A 22,946-nucleotide genomic window follows, 5' to 3' on the forward strand; every position below is an offset into this window, starting at 1 on the left:
ACATATACCAGTGGGGGAGTAAACTTACCAATATTTTAACTTTACTTTAGTCAAGTCATATACTTCAATCACCTAAAAAAAAAAAAAATCAAATGTTTAAGCATTGGTAATGCTCTGCAGTTGAAAAAGACTGACTAAAAAGACATTTACAGAGGGATGCCTGGCTGGCTCAGTCGGTAGAGCATGTGACTCTTGATCTTGGGGTTGTGAGTTTGAGCCCCTTGTTGGGTGTAGAGATCACTTAAAAATAAAATCTTAAAAAAAAAAAAAGATATTTACAAAATAGTGAAGAAAAAAAATCTATCACTAGTCAGAATTCTCCTGAAGCACCACACATATTTTGTTCTCATTTTTAAATCTGGGGGAAAAACCCATACCACACACACAGCATAACCTCTCCTTTCCCTTCTTCCAGTGGATCACTCAACAGATGGCCATGGATGCTGCAGGTGAAGGTTCCTCTATCTAATCTACTACCGGGTCATACAGAGGACTGCACACACAGAACCATGAAACCCTCCACAGAAACAAATCACGTAGCTTAAAGGTTAGAGCTGTACCTTTGGATGTTGAGCCCTCTTCCTTTTATTCCACACTTTGCTGTATTAGAAAGACCCCAAATCAATTCACTTTAAAATACTTTAGTTTACAAAACAAAAAGACTGGGGGCGGGTCTATCCTGCTAGAAAAGAAGTTATATAACATTAGGTTAGGACAAATGTGACAGTATGCATATATCTACATCTATATCTAGATACAACTATTGAAGGGCACCTGGAGAACCTCAGGACCCTTGTGTCATTTCAAGGGGTTCAGCCTTGGGTTAAATGCCAAGAACTCAGGCCAGAGACAAAAGTATTGAACACTGAGTCACTAGTGGTGCCAAGTAATGAGCACTGTGAAGTCTTCTATGCTAATGGTGTCAAGGGCTTGGTAGCCAGAAGCATGGCTGGCTGGGATTTACCTAGAGCACCAGCTACTATCCTCCAGTTGGGAGTCCTGGCCTTCACTGTAGAGGAATAAGAACAGCTGGTTCAATGTCCACTTGCCCTGAGGGCCTCATCCTACAAGGGGCCATGGGACCCTGTGTGTAGAAGCATCTGGCACTGCCACAGAAAATGAGACATAATAGGCAGTTTACTCTTGGCCAGACCTTATCCCTAACTTTGTTTAATGATCCTAACACTGAACCACAAGTTGGGCACCTCTTATTATAATGCAGCTATTCTGATCCTACTTACTGCTAAGAGTAACTCCCTCTGCTGGGCCATCACAGCACTTCAATCAACTCTCCTATGCTACTTGTTTATGCTGTTCACTAGTCCCACAGAATTAAGCCCTTTAAGGTCTGGCTTATTATTTCACACAGGAAAGGTACTTAAAACGTCTATCAAGTCTGACTGTTATGAAGCTAGCTACGGGCACTATGAAGCTAGAAAGCATGTAAAGAGGTGCCAAGAGAGGTCATACAAAGAAGGACAGAGGAACAGCTGTGATTCAAAAGATACCTAGTGTCCCCTTCAGAAAGCCTGTATCATGCCAAACTGGTATGCCGTTTCACCAAGGCCAGGGCCCCATGCTGGCAGAAAGCCTCAACCTTTAGCCAGAAGCCTTGCTTATATAGCAGGTGCAGGCACTCTGCCTCCCTGATTGCCACCCCTACAACTGGCCAATGATGACCCACCACTCATCCTGTGGGGTAGGCCTCGAAGATATTCCTTCTGTGTCATTACTACCCACCTGCCAATAATCCAGACCAACATTTTGGGTGTTTCAACCCTGCCTGCCTAATGGGAGAACAGTGGACCAGAGTTAATCACAGGGCCTATGTATGACAGCAATTGTGGCAAGAGACCCATCTTGGAGTCCTTCATGTCACCAGGAGAATCAACAAGCAGATTTTGGCCCATGGAACTTGCTGGGCCACAAGGACAACCAGCTGGGGAAGTCTGAAGTCCATGATTTACCATCCTCTCGGCTGGAAAAGGCCTTGAATTCCCCAGAGGAGAAGCCATGGCAGCAGCGAAGACAGGAAATGAAAAGACAGGTAGTTGTAAAGGATGAGATTTGTGAAGTCTCATTCCACAGGGCTTTCTCACAGATAGGGAGTCAAGGCATCAGGGAGAGGTGGATTCTTAAGTGCTCAGATGGAAGGGCAGGCAGATGGGGTAGGTCAAACCTGATGCTAACCAAGGGCACCTGAGAATTGCTTCCCCAGTTTCCAGAGGCTCAGACAGGGCCCCAGCCCTCTCTCTTCATAGGGACCCCACAGAAAACAGAAGAAACGGTTCTATTTATTTCCTTTCCCATTCAAATGTACTTCCCATTCCTCACATTTCTCCATAGTGTGCTCAATTTTCTTCAGCTTTTATCACATTTATTTCCCAAACCCATCAACAGAAGCTAAGTCATTTCTATTCCAAGAGGCCACCACACACTGGTAATTCAGGGTTAAAAGCTTAGCAGACCACTCACCCTCTGTCCCTCTATTGTCTTGCTGGTAAACAGTATTGCTCACAAGCTTGTTAAGTTAGGAAATATATGGGAAGCAGTTAGCCATGTGCCTAACCTGTACCAAGTACTCACTAAATATATGACACTATCCTCACCAGGCTGTGATTCTACGATGGGCTGCCTAGCCATCCCACTTTTTTATCCATTTGGGTTATTTCCAGCCTTTCAGTACCATGAAAAGCCCTGTTATAAATACCTGGCAATATTACCTTCCCCATAAGCTTTTGGGGTTATGTTTCCTACAGTGGACTTACCAAGCTGAGACAAATAACTCTTTGTAAAGGTGCTTCCAGATTATTTTTCCCCCAATTTGTAATGAAACCACACTAATGACCATTGTCTTCCCTTTCCCACTGTGAATCTTTTGGTGAGTGAAGACAGGATGACTAAGTCTACAAGGAGAGGCAAGGTAGCTGTGGGGCTAAGAACATTTGCTTTTTGAAAAATCATCATAAATGAGGAGTTCTCATTCAACGTACAGATTCCTTTTCCATGTTCCGTCTTGTCTCCTTAGCAGCTCACTTGTGATGGGATGATGAGAACTAGGAAATACCCAAGTTTTTGGAAAGGCACAACCTAACCAGGATAACCGCTCTGGTATGCCACTGCCCAGAGCCACATTCAACCTTGTGACTCTGAGGCATGAGTCTGGTGTCACATGACTAATCTGTGAAGCTCAGGCATTCATAAATAGTGTATTAAAAACATCCTGGACTGAGAACAGGTGTTAATAAACTGCACTTGAACAGCAATTAAGACAAACCCTACACACCACTAATTTGTTTGTTTACATATCCTGAAGGGGGTTAAAGAATCAACTCATTGCTGGTGGTGTTAAGCCCTAAGCCCCAGCATTTTAGGAAGAACAGTTCCATTTTTTATCTTCCAAGACATACTGTTTGACCTAAGAATGAAGTAAAACAAGATACAAAAACAAGTCTTTTGGTCCTATTCTGCAGTTAGGCCCCATTTTTAGTATCCCTTTTAAGACTTGCAATAATCTCTGCCAGATACTTAGCTCTTCTCTTGCTTTCCTTAAGTTGAATAACTTAAGAGTCCCCTCCCCATAGCATATTCCCCAAATCTTCAACACTTTTTCCCTTTCACCTCTGGAGCCTTGGATTGGAGTCCTTTCCAGCCTCTTTCCAACCACCCCCCCCCACCCCACCCCACCTGCAGCTTTCCTCTTTTTAGGGGAACAGGTACAGCTTCAGTCCCCTAGACTGTGGGGGACTCTGAATCACAGGAGTCTACTCTGACTTATTAGTTTCAGAAACATCTCACAATAGCACATATTAATCAGCTTGACATGCAACTTTAGTTGTCATTCATAGTTACCTTAAGTCTCTGATTGAAAGCATCAAACAGCAGTTTGATCCCGTCCTGAGTCAGGTTAAGGATGAGGTCATGGCTTAGAGGAGACTGCAAAAAAGTAAAGCACTCTGAACAACTTACTCAACAGCAACTAAAAAACCTTACAAATCTAAATGCAATGCACAGAGATTATGGAAGTGCAGATAGCCCCTCCCTCGCCCAACTAACAAACTGTTGTGTGAATGCAGTGTCCTCTGCTTCCAGTCTGAAACTGCTGCTTCCTAATACTGGATGAAAAGAGCCTCTTTCTTCTAGGCTTTGAGTAATATTACCTGAGGGAAAGGGCCAAAATTATGTGAATATATAGGCCATTTTCTTTGGAAGGTTCAGAGTCCACATCTATAGCATGGGTTTACCTATCAAACCTACAGAGCAATCAATGAGGAACAGAGACCAGGGAAAAGGGCCTCTCTAGGGCCCAAATTTGTCAGGTAATGTTCAGTGCATGTCAGCTGAACCTATGTCCATTCACTTCCAGGCTGTTTGTGCCATCCACAGGAAATCTATTCTATACTTTGACTGCTTTAAGCCATGTTCCAGGACAAAGAAATACCTTGTGCTGTTTATATATGAGATGACACTCTTACTCCTTCCTTCCCTCTCCCCACCATCCCATATCACATGTGCTTCTTTCTGAAAAGCCCAAATCTAAGATCTAAGGAGTCATATTTCTACATTTGCCTCTTCTGAGTCTGGGGGGAGGGGAGTAGCAGCACAAAGCAGTGGACAGAGCCAGCCTTGAATACTGGTGAGCTGGTGACCTTAAGTGACTCTTAAAACTTCTCTGAGCTCTAGTTTCTTCATGGGAATACCATCATCCCTTCCCTCCAGGGTTGTTGTGGGAACAGAGATAGTAGGTCTAGATAGCAAGAGAAAGGGCACCAAGCACGGCACTTGGCATACTGCACTCTTTCATCATGTCTGTATCACCAGCCTGCTTCTGCTCCAATGCAATCAATTCAAGGATCTGACATCTGAAGCCATTCCATAGCCCTGAACCGAGCTGCCCAACAACAACAACAAAAAAAAACCCCACAAAAAACCCAACATCCAAAACCCTGTCCCTCCTTTAAACTGGCACATAGCTCTCAAAAGAGTTTAGAAGTTTCTTTATAGAGCCACCCAAGGTAGGCACAGTGAATGACAGAAGTGTGGCTGTCAGAGATAGAGATGTAGGCTGGAAGGCCAGGTGCCACTGGCGTGGGCCTCACTGGAAACATTCTCTCCAGGGGCGCCTGGGTGGCTCAGTCGGTTAAGTGTCTGCCTTCGGCTCAGGTTGTGATCCTAGGGTCCTGGGACAGAGCCCCCCACATCAGGCTCCCTGTTCAGTGGACAGCCTGCTTCTCCTTCTCCCTCTGCCACTCCTCCTGCTTGTGCTCTCTCGCTCTTTCTGTCAGATAAATAAAATCTTAAAGAAAGAAAGAAAGAGAAAGAAAAGAAAAATTTTCTCCGAAGAGCTTTCTGGGATTAACTCAGACTGTTCCCTTCTATGCCAATGATTTTCACAAGGTAGCAGGCCCAGGTGGCACCACCATGCCTGGCAAACACTAGAAGAAAGAATGTTGTAATTTTCTAGTACACCTGTATGAATGTCTAAAACCTTTAGGCCTCAAGCAAGATGCTACAACAATGAACCCTGACGTTAGGTCACTGATTCTCAACCTGGAACACATTTCTGAGAGGGCTATTACATGGCAGTAAGCAGGATGAAGCAACATTTTAGCATCCTTCAAGATCTTTGTTTGGAGGAGGAATGATGGAAGGATCTGAATTTTCTTACACTCTCCCAAGATCTGATCATTTTTCTCCTGACATGGTTACAATTCAGGACATAACTAGATAATTTTCAAAAGCAAGCAAATTATCCTCACAACCATTATTTTATTAGTATTTTATATCTCCAGAACCAAAGTATACCTGTACTATGTTATGTTTAAGCAGGCCCTTTCAGTGACCCAGAACTATACAGTCCTCCATATGAAACAGTTAGTAAAGCTGTTCACTCTTAGTTGTTAACACTTTTCCCTCTAAGAAAGATGGGACCTACTTGATACACACATTTAACTTCCAAGGTATGATATGCTAGAGACAAGAAGATATTTCTGAAACATTTAATGGGGCCAAACTATTCTTCACACTTGATGGGAGCAAGGAGACGATGGGAAAGGACGGGAAGGAGGGCAGAGGAGGACAGGACCCAATTTAGGAAGCATTACATCAGAGCTCTGAGAGACCACCTCCTCTTGATCCTCATCAAAAGGTTATTCTATTCTAGGGCACCTGGCTGGCTCAGTCAGAGGAGCATGTGACTGTTGATTTTGGGGTTGTGAGTTTGAGCCCCACATTGGGTGTAGAGATTACTTAAAATAAATAATATAAAATTTAAAAAAAGATTATTCTATTACAAGGAAACTATATCCACATTACAGAAGGAGAACCAGACTGGTTGCATGCAGATACATACAACATTATATGACAGGGGTTAGTTCCTGGCACAACTGACCAAAAGTTGCACAGCTAAGAAATAGGAAAAGCAAGGATCCGAACGAAGGTTTGGACTCAAAAACCCATGTTTTCCAACTGATTCCAGTTGCTTAGGAGATATCAGGGGAATGAGCTTAATGCTAGAACTACTATGTGCACCTAAAGATTGGAACAACAGACAACAAAGGTAGCGAAGTAAGAAATAAACTTCATTCTTAAAAACCGGTTAAGCCTATTTTCAAATATATCTAATTTTGGGGTGCCCAAATCTGATTTAACTGAATATGCAGGAGCTGTAAGCTCAAGAAGCAAGCCCATTATCCCTGTTTGGATGGTTGCTAATCGTCATGAGTAATTCCCTTATGGTCTAACACTGAAAGTCAGAGTAGGTTAGGGATCATTCGAGTACGACAAAGAGGAAAAGTCACCATCCTTCACTTTATAAATGAGAAAACACTTTGACACTGTGGCTCAAGAAATCCCCTGGCCCACTCTTAGAAGTCCCTTTTTCCGTGGTAGGCACCACAAGAATATCTAAGCACTTGCTTGGAGATTATGCATTCTCTGTCTCAGGAAGACCCTTCACATAGGGTCTCTCTCATTGGGCTGGAAGAGGAGTATTGTACTGCAGAGTGTAATGTGTGGACATACGTGAGAGGCTCAACCCTGACACTAGGCCAAACTGGAAAGCCTCACAGAAATCACACTCACCTCTAATCCACAACATTCTTCCTGTCAAAAATAAACTGTCATTTGCTTTAGGATCTGAAACTAATTGGAACAAAGGGAACTAAAATCATCAAAACAGTACGTGGAAGTCTCAGAAAAGCGAGTGAGGACATGCAGTAGCATGTATAGGCTCAAAACTATTTATTCCCTGGGGCGCCTGGGTGGCTCAGTCGGTTAAGCATCTGCCTTCAGCTCAGGTAATGATCCCAGGGTCCTGGGATCGAGCCCCGCATCGGGCTCCTTCCTCAGCGGGGAGCCTGCTTCTCCCTCTGCCGCTCCCCCTGCTTGTGCTCTGTCAAACAAATATTAAAAAAAAAAACAAAAAAATACCCAAAACCAAAACAAAACAATACAGAATCTATTTATTCCCTGAGGTTTGTGACACATAGGGCACCATAAAGGCTGCTCCACACAGCAACACATGGTCTGTGTCACAGAAGAATCACAGGTTTCAGAGAGTTCAGTAGAAGGCAGACTGCATTTTTAGAGAGATAAAGAATCCTATTTCTAGGGCGCCTGGGTGGCTCAGTTGGTTAAGCGGCTGCCTTCAGCTCAGGTCGTGATCCCAGGGTCCTGTGATCGAGTCCTGCATTGGGCTCTCTGCTCGGCGGAGAGCCTGCTTCTCCCTCTCCCTCTGCCTGCCTCTCTGCCTACCTGTGCTCTCTCTATCTCTGTCAATAAATAAATAAAATCTTAAAAAAAAAAGAATCCTATTTCTAAAAACCCATAAAAAATAGTCTCTAACTTTACATACAAAACCAAACAAAAAATCCTGATGTTCAGAAAGTACTCTGGTGTAACATATATATTCTTTCTGGAAATGGAAAAGGTCTTTGTAGATACATGCAACATTATATGATAGGGGTTAATTCCTGGCAAAACTGACCAACATTGAATAGAGACCACCATAAATCAGACCAAAAAAAAAAAGCAAAATAGGAACTATGTCCATTAATTTGGGGCCAATATTTTGACACATGATCTCATGTATCAGATCATTCTCACTAAAGTAGTGAGCTACACCTGCTTCTTTTCAAGTCTGGAGTGCTCTGCTGGCTAGAAATTTGCACTGCAACAACTCTGAACACAAACCAAAGCAATAAACAAAGCAAAAAAGACTATTTTAAATACAAAAGTGAAAGGCAAGCACCTAGAAGACAAGATAGTCCCTGAGGTGCCCTCCCACTGAAATATCCCTAAGGACCAGTAGATAAGTCAAACACATCAAAAAACAAGTTCAGTTATTAGTGCTCTTCCAAACCTGGCAGCACTAGATTATCAAGACGAAAAGTTTCAGAATCAAAGAAAATGTACTTGGTGACTGACCAGTGCTAGAGATTCTCCCATTCAAACACAATGACCGAGCAATCCCTGCCAGTCTGTCTCTCCCAGAGCATCAACCTCTGGATGTGACTCAGTGATGAGGAATGCTATTTCAGTAAACAAAGCAGCTACCACTCACCTGTTCACTGTAGAGAACCTGGACATTTTTGATGATGCGACAGTGCTTCTGAAGAATGGCTACTGCCTGAGCCAGAGGCATTCCTGAAATAAAGCAAGGACACCTGTGTGGTTACTTGGGTTATCCATTTCCTGACATCGATCTTCATAGTAGGCATTAGACCGTGCAGTAAAGCCTGGGGTGGGAGGCGGGGGCCACTAAGGTCTATAAACAAATGAGTAAATAAAAGTTCAGTAGCAGCAAGAGCTAGAATAAAGTTAGCAGCAAGCACTAAGGGAACAACTGGATTGTATAAGGGGAGGGAGTGAATATATAAAAGAGATTCCTGGAAATGAGAACTACTGTCCTGATCCCAAGCAGGAAAAGGGCTCAGAGAAGGCAAAGTCAGCATGAACCAAAGAACAGTGAGAAAAGCACTGACTGCATGACTGGATCTGGAGACCAAGGTTCTGGTTCTCACTCTGCCATGAATTACGTATTACCTAGGGCACGTTCCTTCCTCTCTTTCTTTCTGGCATGTCTCCTCATCTCTCAAATGAGAGTCTGCAGGAGCACATGACTTGTAAGGGCTCATTTAAAAAGTCAAAAATCACACATCTGGGCACCTGGGTGGCTCAGCTGGTTAAGCGACTGCTTTCGGCTCAGTTATTGATGCTGGAGTCCCAGATCGAGTCCCGCATCGGGCTCCCTGCTCAGTAGGGAGTCTGCTTCTCTCTCTGGCCCTCCCCCCTCTCATGCTCTCTCTCTCAAAAAAACAAAAATAAAATCTTAAAAAAAAAAAATCACACATCTACCAGAACCAACTTACTTTACTAAGAATTTCACTGGATCCTTACTTATCAACCCACAAATCCTCTAAGTCTTAATACTCGATCTTTGAACTCATGGCCCATTATAAACAAATTTATATATGCCTCCAATTTAAGAAATCCAAATCCCAACAATATCTCTAATATCCCAGGGACTACCAAAAAGTATGTTTTCAGAAAACTCACAGAGAGACAATCCAAAACAAAGTCCCAGACAAAATCCAAAATCAAAGACTCACAGCTTTATTACTCCAAGGGCAGTGTTTTATTATTCACCACTCTCTGGATCCCCAGCACCCAGGACAGGGTTTACCACATAGTGGCTGTTGAATAAATACTTATTCAGTCAAGCTGACGGATAATGGAGAAGGTAATAAGAGAAAGGGAGAAGGAGGGACCACCATATGACCTCAAGTAGCACAGTGGCTCACGTTCAAGATCACTTACCTCTGATTCTAGGAGAGATGTGCAGAAAAGAGTTTACACACAAATAACAGAAGGTTATAAAAACACATGGTCTATCTACATTTAAACAATGATCTAACCTTGCCCTCATTTGATGGTCCATTTTACAGTTTGAAGAAAGTTGGAGGAAACCAGACCTTAACACAAGGCACTTTCCCGCCTTCTATAACATAGGGCCTGGTACATAGTAAGGCTTAATAGGCTTAATAAATGTTAAGAATATGAACAAATTGGACGCATCACTCAGCTCTGCCATTCCTGAAATGGAGGAGCATCTATGCTGTCTCTCCCAAAAAGAATAGGCAAACATCCATGTGTTAGGTGCTGAGAAACAGAAGGCCACATGGCTTCTCTGACCCACATGGCATAAATCAGTTTCTCAAGGGAGGACTCTTTTCCACTTAACCACATCAAATCCCTGGCCTTGCAATCTTTGGGTTCTCAGGTCCTGAGTCACCTGGGGAGGAACCCACCTGGAGGAGACAAAGCAGCTACAAGGACCAGTTGTCACACAGCTGCTGATAAAGGAAGGCTACAAAAGTCCTCTAAAGGGAACCAACCATATGTATGGCAAAGAAACTAGAGCACTGTCCCAGTTCTAACAGAGCTACCTAGCCCCAAAAAGGGTACGGAATGGATGTCAGCCTTCTCAACTGTATACATCTTATGTCTTATAGATCTCATCATTTATCTGCTTGTAACCCTCCAAGAGTTTCCCATTACAGGGCAATAAAACTCAAAACAACAAGCCATCGCCTAAAGTCCCTGAATATTCTGGATCTTGTCTACCTCCATCTTTCTTTCCACTGCTCATCATGCCTCCCTTTGTTCCCAGCACATGTCAAACTCCTTCCTACTTTAGGCCTCTGTGCTAGCTCAGACTCTGCTGGAATGTTCGTCCCATAGTTGGTTTCTTCTCATTCTTCAGGTCTTAATCACATCTCACTTCCCCAACTGCCTTATCTAATAAAGCCTCCCACCCAGTTTATTTATCTGTTAGTCTCCTCTAAACCTCGAGGACAGAAACATTATCTGTCTTACTCACTGCTGTATCCCCAGCACCCAATCACTGTGCCTGGCACAATAGTAGGTGGTCCTATGTGTCTGTTGGGCTCTGATGGAGTGAAACAAAGCAATTATGGGACACGTAAATCCTGTACCATAGAACCTGGTGACCATGCTCTCACTCTGAGCACTCTCATCCTGTCTCTACTAACACCACTCTTTCCTGCTGTTCCTCTAACTTCCCAGGTCTCTATGATGGGCAACATTTCCTTCTGCCCATTCCTCATTCACTCATCCAACCAACCACTTAGTTTTGGACTCACACAGTGACTTTTTCATCTTCTTTTCAATCTGAGTTCTCTTCTGTATTCTGGGTCTCAATACCTCTAACATCTACCCAGTCACCTCTAGATTCCTTCTCCACCTCCCCAAATCTAGTCTCTAACTTTCTTCCTAAACCCATGTCCACAAGACACTTCACTAATCTTCACTTCATCCTCTTTTCCATTGGACCCCAAACTCCTTGGTAGTGTCCCAGGCAGCTACCACCAAAAAGTATTGGGAATTTGGAGAACCCATTTTTCTTCCATTAGTACATCACGCTCTAATTATAATACCAAACTGCTTATAGTTCCCTACACACACAATCTTTCCCATTGTTTTGTTTTGTTTTGAATTTGACTGGAAGATTTATATCTATAGAGACACTGTAGAAGAGCAATCTGGCAGATTTCTGATAGGGCTTTCCTGGTGCTCACTGGCTCCAGGAATGGTACTGACTACTGTAGGTAGATAGAAAGCCCTCCCTGAATCCCCAGGTCAGCTCAAGTCTTTTCTCCCCTCCAAAGCACCCTATACAGCCTCTACCTCATTTTAATATAATGAACTATTTCTATAACCCTTCCCTCACACTAAACTCTTCAGGGTATATGACCATTTCTTATTCAATTTTTGATGTCTGTCTGTTTTTTTCTAGATTTTATTTATTTATTTGACATAGAGACAGTGAGAGAGGGAACACAAGCAGGGGTGGTGGGAGAGGGAGAAGCAGGCTTCTCACGCAGCAGGGAGCCCGAAGTGGGGCTCGATCCCCGGGTCCTGGGACCATGACCCGAGCCGAAGGCAGACGCCTAACGACTGAGCCACCCAGGGGCCCCCAATTTTTGATGTTTGTAAGCAGAGTCCACAGAGGTCTATATGCCGCCTTAAATGGAGTGAGCCTTCAGTTTATAACAATTCAGACACATGCCTCCACACCAATACATTCTCCAAGTCTTACTGAAAACGTTTCAAGTTTGTATTGCCTTTATTCCACCACTAGTCAAGCCATCAGTGGCATTCTCAGAGATTCCTCTTTGCCTAGGTTTTCCTGTCCATGTTGTTGGCATTTCCCTCATCTCCCAACATGACACAAAGGTCAGGAAGGAAGCCAAGAAGCTGGATGCAACTCCCCACTGTGATGCCAGGCAGATGATGGCAAGGGCTAGAAGCATCTGCATTTGCAGATTCCAAAAAGAACAGAGACAAAGCTGAGCCAATCCTCAGAAGGGCAGAGCAGTGGGAAGAAGGATTTCCCTGTTCAGGTACCTACTTTTCATCATCTCTACCTTTCTGAGCCTGCTCCTCGTGTGGCAAATGGAGATTACCTTACAGGGTTGTGGTGACTTTAGTTAAGCACTGCCTAGTTCTCTAGCCTAGGAATGTAATTCTAAAGCATAGATCCACTTCTTAGATCTATCCCTACCTATCAGCCCCTATTGCAGTTTACATGTGTTGAGGGTTGGGGAGAAGACTGAGAGAGAAGAAAAAAATCTTTTTCTGTCTTTTTTTAAAAAAGCTTGAGGAAATTAAAATAACTGTCATCTTTCAGGCAGACACGCTTTAAAACTGCAGATTTTTTTTTAAAGATTTTATTTTTAAGTAATCTCTACACCCAAAGTGAAGCTTGAACCTACAACCCTGAGATCAAGAGTCACATGCTTTACCAACAGAACCAGGCTGATTTTTAAGACCCACCAGAGAATCATCAAGGCCAAGCCACCTCTATGAGGCTTCCCTCAAAGTTCAATTCTGGGCCACTGTACAGAAATGCTCTTTTCACTGTTGTTGCCATTTAGATGTTTAAACAGTTTGAAAGAACTACCCAAACCCTTGATTCCTGGAAACTGGCAAAGTTAGGAGTGGGGGTTAAGGTATCTAAACAACAGGTGACAGAAGAAGACTTGCTCTTTCCCCCAGCTTTTTTGGGAAATCCTGGCCTCAACTGACATTCTTTTTATTTTTAAGTAAACTCTACCCCCAATGTGGGGCTGGAACTCCCAACTCCCGAGATCAAGAGTTGCATGCTCTACCGACTAAGCCAGCCACCCACCCCTCAAATGACATTCTAATCATTACTTTTGGCCAAGAGGCTCTGTAACACTGAGATTCACAAACTACATGCATGCACCATCAAGCACAGTTTGAAGTTATGGTTGTGGTTCTCTCTGCCCTGTGAAGTACTGGTATGAGAAGCCGTGGGTAGGGGAGGTTCCTTCTTAAATAGAAGGCAAACAGCATCAGCATATGAATGGATCTGAAGGCAAATGTATTACTGGCCTCCCAATGAAGCTCTTGGTGCTTCACAAGAGGCCAAAGTGTTTCATACCAGCTAAAATTTTGGGAAGAACTCTGCAGGAGTGGTGTAAATTATGAGAGGAAATGGCTAAGACCTCTCTATAAAACTGGCTCCTATAACCCAGAGGCTTGTAGTTCAGTTAGTTCATGGAGACACTGAGCACAAGTAGGGTCCTACCAGGATCTATTGTGCAGTTTCTCATCTAGCCTGTCTCCACTGACAAGTCTTCCAGATTCAACGATGAGTTAATAGCCCAAAGGAGCAGGTCACTCAGTCCAGTAGCCCAAATTAGTGGGACAAAAGTTGAAGTCTGCACAAAGAGCACCAACACCTGCTCCACACCCCCTTTTCCTAGTGCTGGATAAGTGTAAACATACACTGGAGTCACTGAATGCACATATTTGTATATATAAAGGTAGTGACGTTGGGAATAGTTAATACTGGGCCAAAACCCCCAAAATGGCCAAACTGCATTTTATAAAAACTAAATGTTACTTTCCCTGAACTCTTATTTCATTAAATCTTCAACTCTCTGCTAAGGTCTGGGTTTAGGATTACACCACACAGCGACCACACTGAAAAGGAGAAGGAAACAAGTAACAAGTTCCTTTAATACACAAACTCTTCTTACCTCCCTTGACCACATCCCTAACATGTGATTATGGGATCTGACCCCAGCTTTCCCCTACGGACGAGGCAACCTACAGCCCAGTAAAGCAAAAGGAGACGGACTACTGTGGTGTTTAAGGGTGTCAGTCACTTCTTAGCTATTAAGTCTGTAAAATGGAAATAGAAAAAACAACAGTATGGACCCTCAAACCCCAAGGAGGCATACTTGAGATAATTACGCAAAGAAGCAGGGTCTGGCCTTGAATAAGTGTTTTGGGCGTGTCGGCCATTGTTGTTATTATTACTACTGTACCACTGCCCCAGAAGGAGCCCTGCTGAAGCGTGAGGCGAGGGCGTCAAGGTCAGAACCAGCGACAGACTAGCGAGTCTGGCCGGTAGGAACGGGTAACTTAGTGCCCGGAGCCCAAAGAGCCGAGAGGACCGAAGAGGCGAGGACCCGCGGGCGCAGGGGAATAAGGGGCAGAGACCAGAGGCAGTAAAGGCCTGGAGGTAAGTAAGAAACAGCGTAAGGTTCTGAAGTAGGATCCCACACTCACCCAGCGTGAATTCCCATTGCTCGTTCCCCAAAGAGCGTTCCGGCACCACCTCCAGATCCAGCATTGGTTCAGCTCGCCGGGCCGGGGCGGCCTCCCTGCAGCAACGCAGACGGAACCGAAGCTGGGGAAACAAGGCAGCGACCGACCTGCCGTCCCCGCTGGCCCGGTTCCCCACCTACTCCTCGGCCGCCGGCGGCACCAGCCCAAAAACACACCTCAGGTCAGCAGAGCTCAGCTCAGCTCACCTCACCGGCAAAAGCCTCGGCGGCAGGGGCAGCGGCGGCAGCCGGAGCGTCTGCAGCAAAACTGGCGTGCGGGGTCGTAAAGCGTGGCGGGGGCGGGGCGAAGGCGGGATATCAATCGCGGGGTGGGGTGGGGGGAGGAGCCCAAAGAGGAGTCGCGCACGCGCAAAATGCTGTGAAGGTCGCGGCGAAGGGTGAGGGAAGTCAGACTGTACCGCCGGGAAGGTTGGGTGCTGGTGGAACAGGGCCTCCGTACTCCATGAATCACCACATTTGCACACCCCACTGCACACGTTTCACATCTCCACACAAGGATGTGCACACCACGCAACACACAAATGTGACGTGTTCTACAAATCCGTCTGCCCTCTACACGTACGTACGCCCCACTCACGCTCACTGGTGCAAAAGGCGAGTTCCGAGGGTGCAACGTCTGAGGCCCTGCTGGGAGGGAGGACACCGACATTCAAGTGAATGCGGAATGTGCTCGAGTGTTTGCGTAGGGACAGGGGGGAGTTGGGGGAGAGGAATAGGTAGAATGGGGGGCAGCTAGGCCAGACCTCAGCTGACTTAGTCCAGATGTGCACAGCCCCCTGGGGCCGGTATCCAGAGGTCGTTGGCAGCCCCTCAGCCTCAGGTCGGTCAGCTTTGCCCCCAACACTGTGTGGTCTTGACCAAACGTCTGGTGCCCTTTGTGCCTCATTCTCATACAGGTCGGAAGAGGGGCTCCTCTAGCCTGTTGGGCCTGAGCTTTCGGCCCATACCCTGGGGCACTCAAAAACTAAAAGGGAACCAGACCTCTTTTAGAGCCAAGCCTTCATGGAAGCAGACTCTTGATTCTCACAACCACCCTGAGATGTCAGATTCCACCTCACTTTATGAGTGAAGAAAATGAGGCCCAGAGAGGTAAATGGCCTGTGGTCCTCAGTGGTAGAATCCAAGTTCTTTCCATTACATTCCCCTCCGAGGAAGGATTTTAGCAGGGGAGAGAATGACATGCTAAATTCTCGAACTGGTTTGGTAGGAATGTAACTTGGGAGGCTCCATCAAAACTTGAAGTCACTGCTACTGGCATTAAAACAACACGGAGGATGCACTCTGAAAAACAAACTGAGGGTTCTAGAGGGGAGGGGGGGAGGGGGATGGGTTATCCTGGTGATGGGTATTGAGGAGGGCACGTTCTGCATGGAGCACTGGGTGTTATGAACAAACAATGAATCATGGAACACTGCACCAAAAACTAATGATGTAATATATGGTGATTAACATAACAATAAAAAAATTAAAAAAAAGAAAAAAAATAAATAAAATAGCTTAAAAGAGAAAAAAAAAAAAAAACAACATGGAGAAGGATGTCCATTGCCGCATCATATACCAAACAATAGAACTGAGTCATTGAGATGTCCACCGGTAGGGAAGTGGCTGACTGAACTGTGACATATGTAATAGAATACGTTTAAAAAGCAAAGTATATCCCTGTATGCTGATGTGGAAGGAGTGCTAATAGAAAAAAGCCAGGTGTAAACTGTATAGTAGTATGTAAAAACAGAAATAGAAGAAACATTGTCCATACCAAAAGAACCTTTCTGGAAAGATAAACCAAAAAAATATCAATAACCTAATACAGGGAGTGGGGATAAGGTGGACATTTGCTTCTTACTATGCATGGCAAGCATTAAAGATGTGGATAGATTACCTTATATGTGGATGGGATCGGTTTATGATAGGTTAGTTGGGCAGCTGGCCTAAATAGCATGGGAGTAGACCTGGAAAGAAATCTAATATTGATGAGGAGTAATCTTAGTTGATCTACAATGTTTGAATTGAACTCAAATCCAACCAGACTAGGACTGGTTCTTATATTCAAAAAACATTTGGAGGGACTTATTTCTGGTGAACAAAGAGGTTGGGGCAGGTCACGTGGGGGTGTGGGAGAGGAAAGACAACAGAGAAAGCCACACTGGATAACAACATGAAAAGGATGTTTAGTCTGGAAAATCCAAGTAACAGGAAGAACAAGGGTGGGAAAGCCCCTAAGAAATTCCCTGGGGGGGATGGCACCTGGGTGTCTCAGTTGGTTGAGCAGCCGACTCTTGATTTTGGCTCAGGTCATATACTGGGGTCATGAGATCAAGCCTTGCCTATCTCTGCTTGAGATTCTCTCCCTCTCCCTCTGTCCCTCCATGTGCTCTTTCTCCCTCTCTAAAATTAAATAAATAAGATCTTAAAAAAAAAAAAAAAAGTAAACTTTAGAATGGAAGCAAGAGACCAGCAGGGGGAGCTCAGACATCCTACTCCTGGTGGTGGATTGCATGCCCAACAGGACCAGATGTACCTTGTAAATCCATATTAGGATAGCTACTATTTTACTGACCGGCCAGGTGGAAGAAAGGTTTCCTCCTCTGTGGGCAACAGCCCAGCCAAAGCCACCATACTTTGAGCTCCCATTTTACTCCAATTGACTTTTTGTTTATAATAGCCTTCCCAACTTCCCCCTTTCCTATATAAGAGCTGTCCTCTCCTTTATTCTGGGGGTTTACTTATGGCTTTCCTGTATCTTGTTTGTCCTGGATTAAAATTCTCTATTCCTAAACAAGCCCATTTTTGCTGGTAAAATAACTGGCAGACTTATTTTGAAGGTTAACATTGGTTAAACACGTTGACTGGAAGTTTGAATCCTAGTTCTGTATATAATGATTTTGTGCCTTGGGCAAGTTACTTAGATTCTCTGTGTCTTAGTTTCCTCATTTGTAAAACGATCATACCTCACAGCTTTGTAACACTTATAGGTAAATGGCTTTTGACTTACAGGTAAATGGTTTGTGTGTAACTAACATTTTTTAAAAAACTTGATAGTGACAGAATTGATGGAATCCTTTGGCAGGATCTATAGAATGAATGTGGAAGATGAGGGGCAAAAAGATTAAAGAATAAAAGCACAGGTTTCCAGCTTCGGGTAGCTGAATAGATGATGGTGTTTCTCAGGACAACGGCTGGGGGAACTGATATTGGAGGGCTGGAAGGATACCAATCCTATTAAAACGGTCACATGTGATAGCTTAGAAGGCGGGAAATGTTCACGTAGGTGAAAAGCTTAGAAAACAAAATTTTAGTACCATGGTTACTATTGGCTGCATTTGTCAAGAGAAGAACCAACAGCCAGTTTGAAAGCAGAGATGAAGGGTAACTTCATCCAGCAAATCAGGAATGGGCCCAAGAGTTGTGGAAAACAATGGATTGGGGAGTCCCTCCCAATCAGCCTTACAAAGGATACTTCCCTCTCTCAGGGTAGAAAGCCCTCAGTCTCTCTCCCCAGTGACATTTCATAACTGTTAGTACGGTGGCTTTATTCTCCCCTTTTCTGAATGGAAGTATTTCCTGCGGTTTTCCTGTTCCTATTCTACCATTGTAACTGACTGTGTTAAGGGCAGATAATGACATATCCTACAATTTTACCTCAGTGCTTGGGACTTCTAGGTTGTCTCCTATGGTAGATCTATTTTCTTGAGGAAAGGAGGGTAAAATTAAATATTTAATAATTGAGAGGGCAGCCTATGATAGTCATTAGTGCTATGCACAAATATTCTCTTTGTAAGATTGCAGTTCTCAGGTGAAGTCGGGAATAGCCCTGTGGTTTGCTAGGTCCAATGATATGTAAAAAGAAGTCATGTGTGTCAAATTCCTGTGAGTTTTTTTTTTAAAGATTTTATTTATTTGAGAGAGAGAATGAGAGAGAGAGAGTATGAGAGGGGGTAGGGTCAGAGGGAGAAGCAGACTCCCTGCTCAGCAGGGAGCCCGATGTGGGACTCGATCCCGGGACTCCAGGATCATGACCTGAGGCGAAGGCAGTCGCTTAACCAACTGAGCCACCCAGGAGCCCAAATTCCTCTGAGTTTTAAAAGCTAGTGCCCCTTTCATTACACTGTCTTCTTGGCCCCCCTACATGGTTGGCTATGTTCCAGTGACAGTATGCCTAAGTCAGCCAAGTAGAAAGTTAACTAAGAGATTAAGTCTTCAAGTCAATGAAATTTTTTTTTTTAAGATTTTATTTATTTATTTCACAGAGACATAGCGAGGGAGGGAACACAAGCAGGGGGAGTGGGAGATGGAGAAGCAGGCTTCCCGCTGAGCAAGGAGCCCGACGCGGGGCTCGATCCCAGGACCCTCGGATCATGACCTGAGCTGAAGGCAGACGCTTAACGACTGAGCCACCCAGGTGCCCCAGGTCAATGAAATTTTAAGGCAACACAACCAGCCTGATAAGCAAAACCAGTAAAATCGTCAATTATACCTCCTGTACTTTTTTCTCAGGTTTGAAATGTCTCCAGGCCCACTAAGCTATTCTTAAAACTCTACTGGTTCATTGTATGATCAATGAGACTGACTTTCTGCTTCTCATCTTCTCTCCAACCACAGTGAGCTTTTTCCAGCGCCCATACCCTCAAACTCACAACCCCTCAGTGGCTTCCTGTTTGCCCATGGGAACAGTCCCAGTGTTTTAACATGGCTGAGAAGTCCATCCAGCACTGCTCGGGACCCTCCCCTTGGCCTCTGCTGATCCTTTCATATTTCTCCACAGCTGCAGCCTTCTCCATTCCATGTTTTGGTTTTACTCAACTGCTCTGTATCTCAAGCTTGCCATGCCCTTATCTGGCTACCTGTAATACTTTTGTCACCTTCTTTTTGCTCGGGTAGTGTCTCCTTCCATCCTTGAGATTTCAGCTTAAATGCCTTAAGGAAGCCTTTTTTGACAACTTAGACCAGGTTAGATGTACTATGTAACAGCCAGTCCTTTTTAGAAAAGATTTTATCCATTTATTTGACAGAGAGAGAGAGCGCACAAGCACAGGGAGCAGCAGGCAGAGAGAAAGGGAGAAGCAGACTCTCCGCTGAGCCGGGACCCTGGCATCATGACCTGAGCCGAAGGCAGATGCTTAACTGACTGAGCCACTCAGGCGTCCCAGACACTAAACTTTCAAGGGCTAAAGTGAAATAGACTTCCAGAACAAAGTTTTGTTTAAGAGAAAAATATTTAGTACTGCCTCAGCTTTTAAATTTAAATATAAAATTTAAAAAATCAGGTCTAGTAGTTCCAGCTACAAGGTCAAGCATCAAGGCCTTAGCCTTTAGCTCTCCTTCTGCTTAAAACCCCTTAGAAATTTCCCTGATTGGCTCACTTGTTTAGGTCCCAGCAAAAACGTTACTTCCTGTCACATCTTCCCTAATTCTTCCTTTATTTGACCTAATCACTATTTATCCCATGATGCTATTTTAGTTAATTCACAGCCATCTATCACTTCACCACTTAGTTACTTATTAATTGTTCATCTTCCCCAGGAGATGTAAACTTCACTAGGAGAGGAACTTCACCCATTTTATTCATGTCTAGAAAACTGCCCTGCACATAGTTGGCTTACAGTAAATACTTGTCAAATAAAAAAATAAAAATTAAAAAAATTTTAAAATCAGTTTCCTGGTTGTACTCACCACATTTCAAGTGTTTGATAGTCACATGTGGTTAGTATCTACCATACTGGAGACATTGTGGATATAGATTATCTTCTCTAATCAAAAATTTCCCTCTGTATCTTATCTACTCACATTTCCTAATGTTTCTGAAGTCCAAATAAGGCCAATAATGACCCTAAGTTGCTTAAGTTTTTTTTTTTTTTGAGAGAGTGAGCACAAGCAGGGCAGGGAGTTATGGGGGGGGGGGGGGCAGAGGGAGAGGGAGAGAATCCCAAGCAGGCTCCACATTCAGTGTGGAGCACAACGTGGGGCTCAATTCCAGGACTCTGAGATGGTGACCTGAGCCAAAATCAAAAGTGGGATGCTCAATCGACTAAACCACCCAGGCGCCCCAAAGTTGCTTAAATTATTTTTTAGATTTTATTTATTTGACAGAGAGAGCACAAGAGCGTGAGAGAGGGAGAAGCAGGCTCCCTGCTGAGCAAGGAGCCCGATGTGGGATTCGATCCCAGGACCCTGGGATCATGACCCGGGCCGAAGGCAGCTGCTTAACCGACTGAGCCACCCAGGTGTCCCTGCTTAAATTATTTTAACCAAAAGTTGAGATTTAACTTAAGACAGCAACTGTTTTAAAAGTATCCTATATTGAAAAGAACCAAACTACCATTTCCACCCATGATCCCACCCTACAATTTTAATTTTCTGGCCTTGACACATTTTTGAAATGCCATATATGGCACCTGGGTGGCTCAGTCGGTTGGGCATCTGCCTTTGGCTCAGGTCATGATGCCAGGGTCCTGGGATGGAGCCCCATGTCAGGTTCCCTGCTCAGTGGGGAGTCTGCTTCTCCCTCTCCCTCCACCACTCATACTAGCTCACGCACTCAAATAAATAAAATCTTTTCTTTTCAAGATTTATTTATTTATTTGAGAGAGAGAGAATGAGAGATAGAGAGCATGAGAGGGAAGAGGGTCAGAGGGAGAAGCAGACTCCCCGCTGAGCAGGGAGCCCAATGCGGGACTTGATCCCGGGACTCCAGGATCATGACCTGAGCTGACCCAACCAACTGAGCCACCCAGGCGCCCAAAAATAAAATCTTTTTAAAAAATGCCATGTATGTACATGTGGTGGTGCTGTAAGAAAAAAATTGATGCTATCTAGGGGTAATCATGCCTTGAAATATGCCTGCAAAAGACAAATACTGGGAGATCAAAACACCAATGTTGTCTTGTAAATACACACACACAGATGTGGCAGTGTGCTGTGGTGGTTTTAAAAATATGTCCACAACCCTTCTGACACACCACCCTTGAAGAGATGAAGCTTAATACTCCTCCATTTGGGTGTGGGCCTGACCCTGTGACTCACTTCTAACATAGAATATGGCACCCTGAGATTAGGCGTTTTTTTTTTTTTAAGAGTTCATTTATTTCAGGGGTGCCTGGGTGGCTCAGTCGTTAAGTGTCTGCCTTCGGCTCAGGTCATGATCCCGGGGTCCTGGGATCAAGCCCCGTAATGGGCTCCCTGCTTGGCGGGAAGCCTGCTTTCTCCCTCTCCCACTCCCCTTGCTTGTGTTCCCTCTCTTGCTGTGTCTCTGTCAGATAAATAAAAAAAATCTTATGGGTGCCTGATTAGGCGACTGCCTTCGGCTCAGGTCATGATCCTGGAGTCCCGGGATCGAGTCCTGCATCGGGCTTCCTGCTCAGCGGGGAGTCTGCTTCTCCCTCTGACCCTCTTCCCTCTCGTGCTCTCTCTCTCTCATTCTCTCTCTCAAATAAATAAAATCTTTAAAAAAAATCTTAAAAGAAAAAAAAAAGATTTTATTTCAGAGAGAGACAGCACGGGCAGGGGGAGGGGCAGAGGGAAAGGAAAAGGAACAATCCCTGCTAAGCATGGAGCCCAAAGTGGGGGGGGGCAGTGCTCCATCTCCGCGCCCTGAGATCATGACCTGAACCTAAGTCAGACACTTGTCTTGACTGAGCCACCCAGGCACCCCAACCCAAGGTTTTTAAAAAGACTGTGGCTTCCATCTTGAATCACTAGCTCTAGGGAAAGCCAGCTGCCAAGCTGTAAGCTGCCCTATGGAGACACCCACATGGCAAGAAGCTGAGGGTCTCCATTCCAAAACCTGGCGAGAAATCAAGGGCTGGGGTGCCTGGGTGGCTCAGTCGGTTAAGCGACTACCTTCGGCTCAGGTCATGATCCTGGGGTCCTGGATTCGAGCCCCACATCGGGCTCCCTGCTCGGCAGGAGGCCTGCTTCCCCCTCTCCCACTGCTTGTGTTCCTGCTCTTGCTGTGTGTGTGTCTCTTGCTCTGTCAATTAAATAAATAGAATCTTTAAAAAAAAAAAAAGAAAAAGAAATCAAGGGCTTTCACCAAATGGTCTCTGAAAAACTGGCCAGTCAATGACCAATCGAGTGGGCTTAGAAGAGGGTCTTTCAGCCACAGTCAAGCTTTGAGATGACTGTAGCCTGGGCTGACAACCTGACTCTAACCTCAGGAGAGACCCTGGACCAGACCACTGAACTTAGATTCTTCCAGATTTCTGACCCACAGAAACTGTGAGATGATGTTTACTTTTTAGGCTGCTAGGCTTTGGAGCAATGTGT

The 22,946-nt window shown here is 44.6% G+C and overlaps 1 protein-coding gene across 2 annotated transcripts in view; it reads right to left on the bottom strand.

Moving 5' to 3' along the window:
* The window catches only part of PHAF1 (phagophore assembly factor 1), a 28,431-nt gene extending 13,473 nt beyond the window's left edge, over positions 1-14,958 (bottom strand). The window contains exons 1-5 of one of the 2 annotated variants that reach the window (XM_025888779.2): positions 14,841-14,958; positions 14,626-14,720; positions 8,564-8,646; positions 3,853-3,936; positions 29-72 (exon numbers count right to left, since the gene is read on the bottom strand). In XM_025888779.2, coding sequence (XP_025744564.1) covers positions 29-72; positions 3,853-3,936; positions 8,564-8,646; positions 14,626-14,689 — 275 coding nt within the window. In that variant the 5' untranslated portion in view covers positions 14,690-14,720; positions 14,841-14,958. The remainder of the gene's footprint in view (positions 1-28; positions 73-3,852; positions 3,937-8,563; positions 8,647-14,625; positions 14,721-14,840) is intronic. The other variant, XM_025888780.2, reaches the window with a different exon arrangement.
* Positions 14,959-22,946: the final 7,988 nt, after the last annotated feature.

The sequence above is a fragment of the Callorhinus ursinus genome, unplaced genomic scaffold (genome assembly GCF_003265705.2).
Source record: "Callorhinus ursinus isolate GAN/ISIS: 27379988/994484 unplaced genomic scaffold, GSC_fseal_2.0 scaffold37, whole genome shotgun sequence".
Lineage (NCBI taxonomy): Eukaryota > Metazoa > Chordata > Mammalia > Carnivora > Otariidae > Callorhinus > Callorhinus ursinus.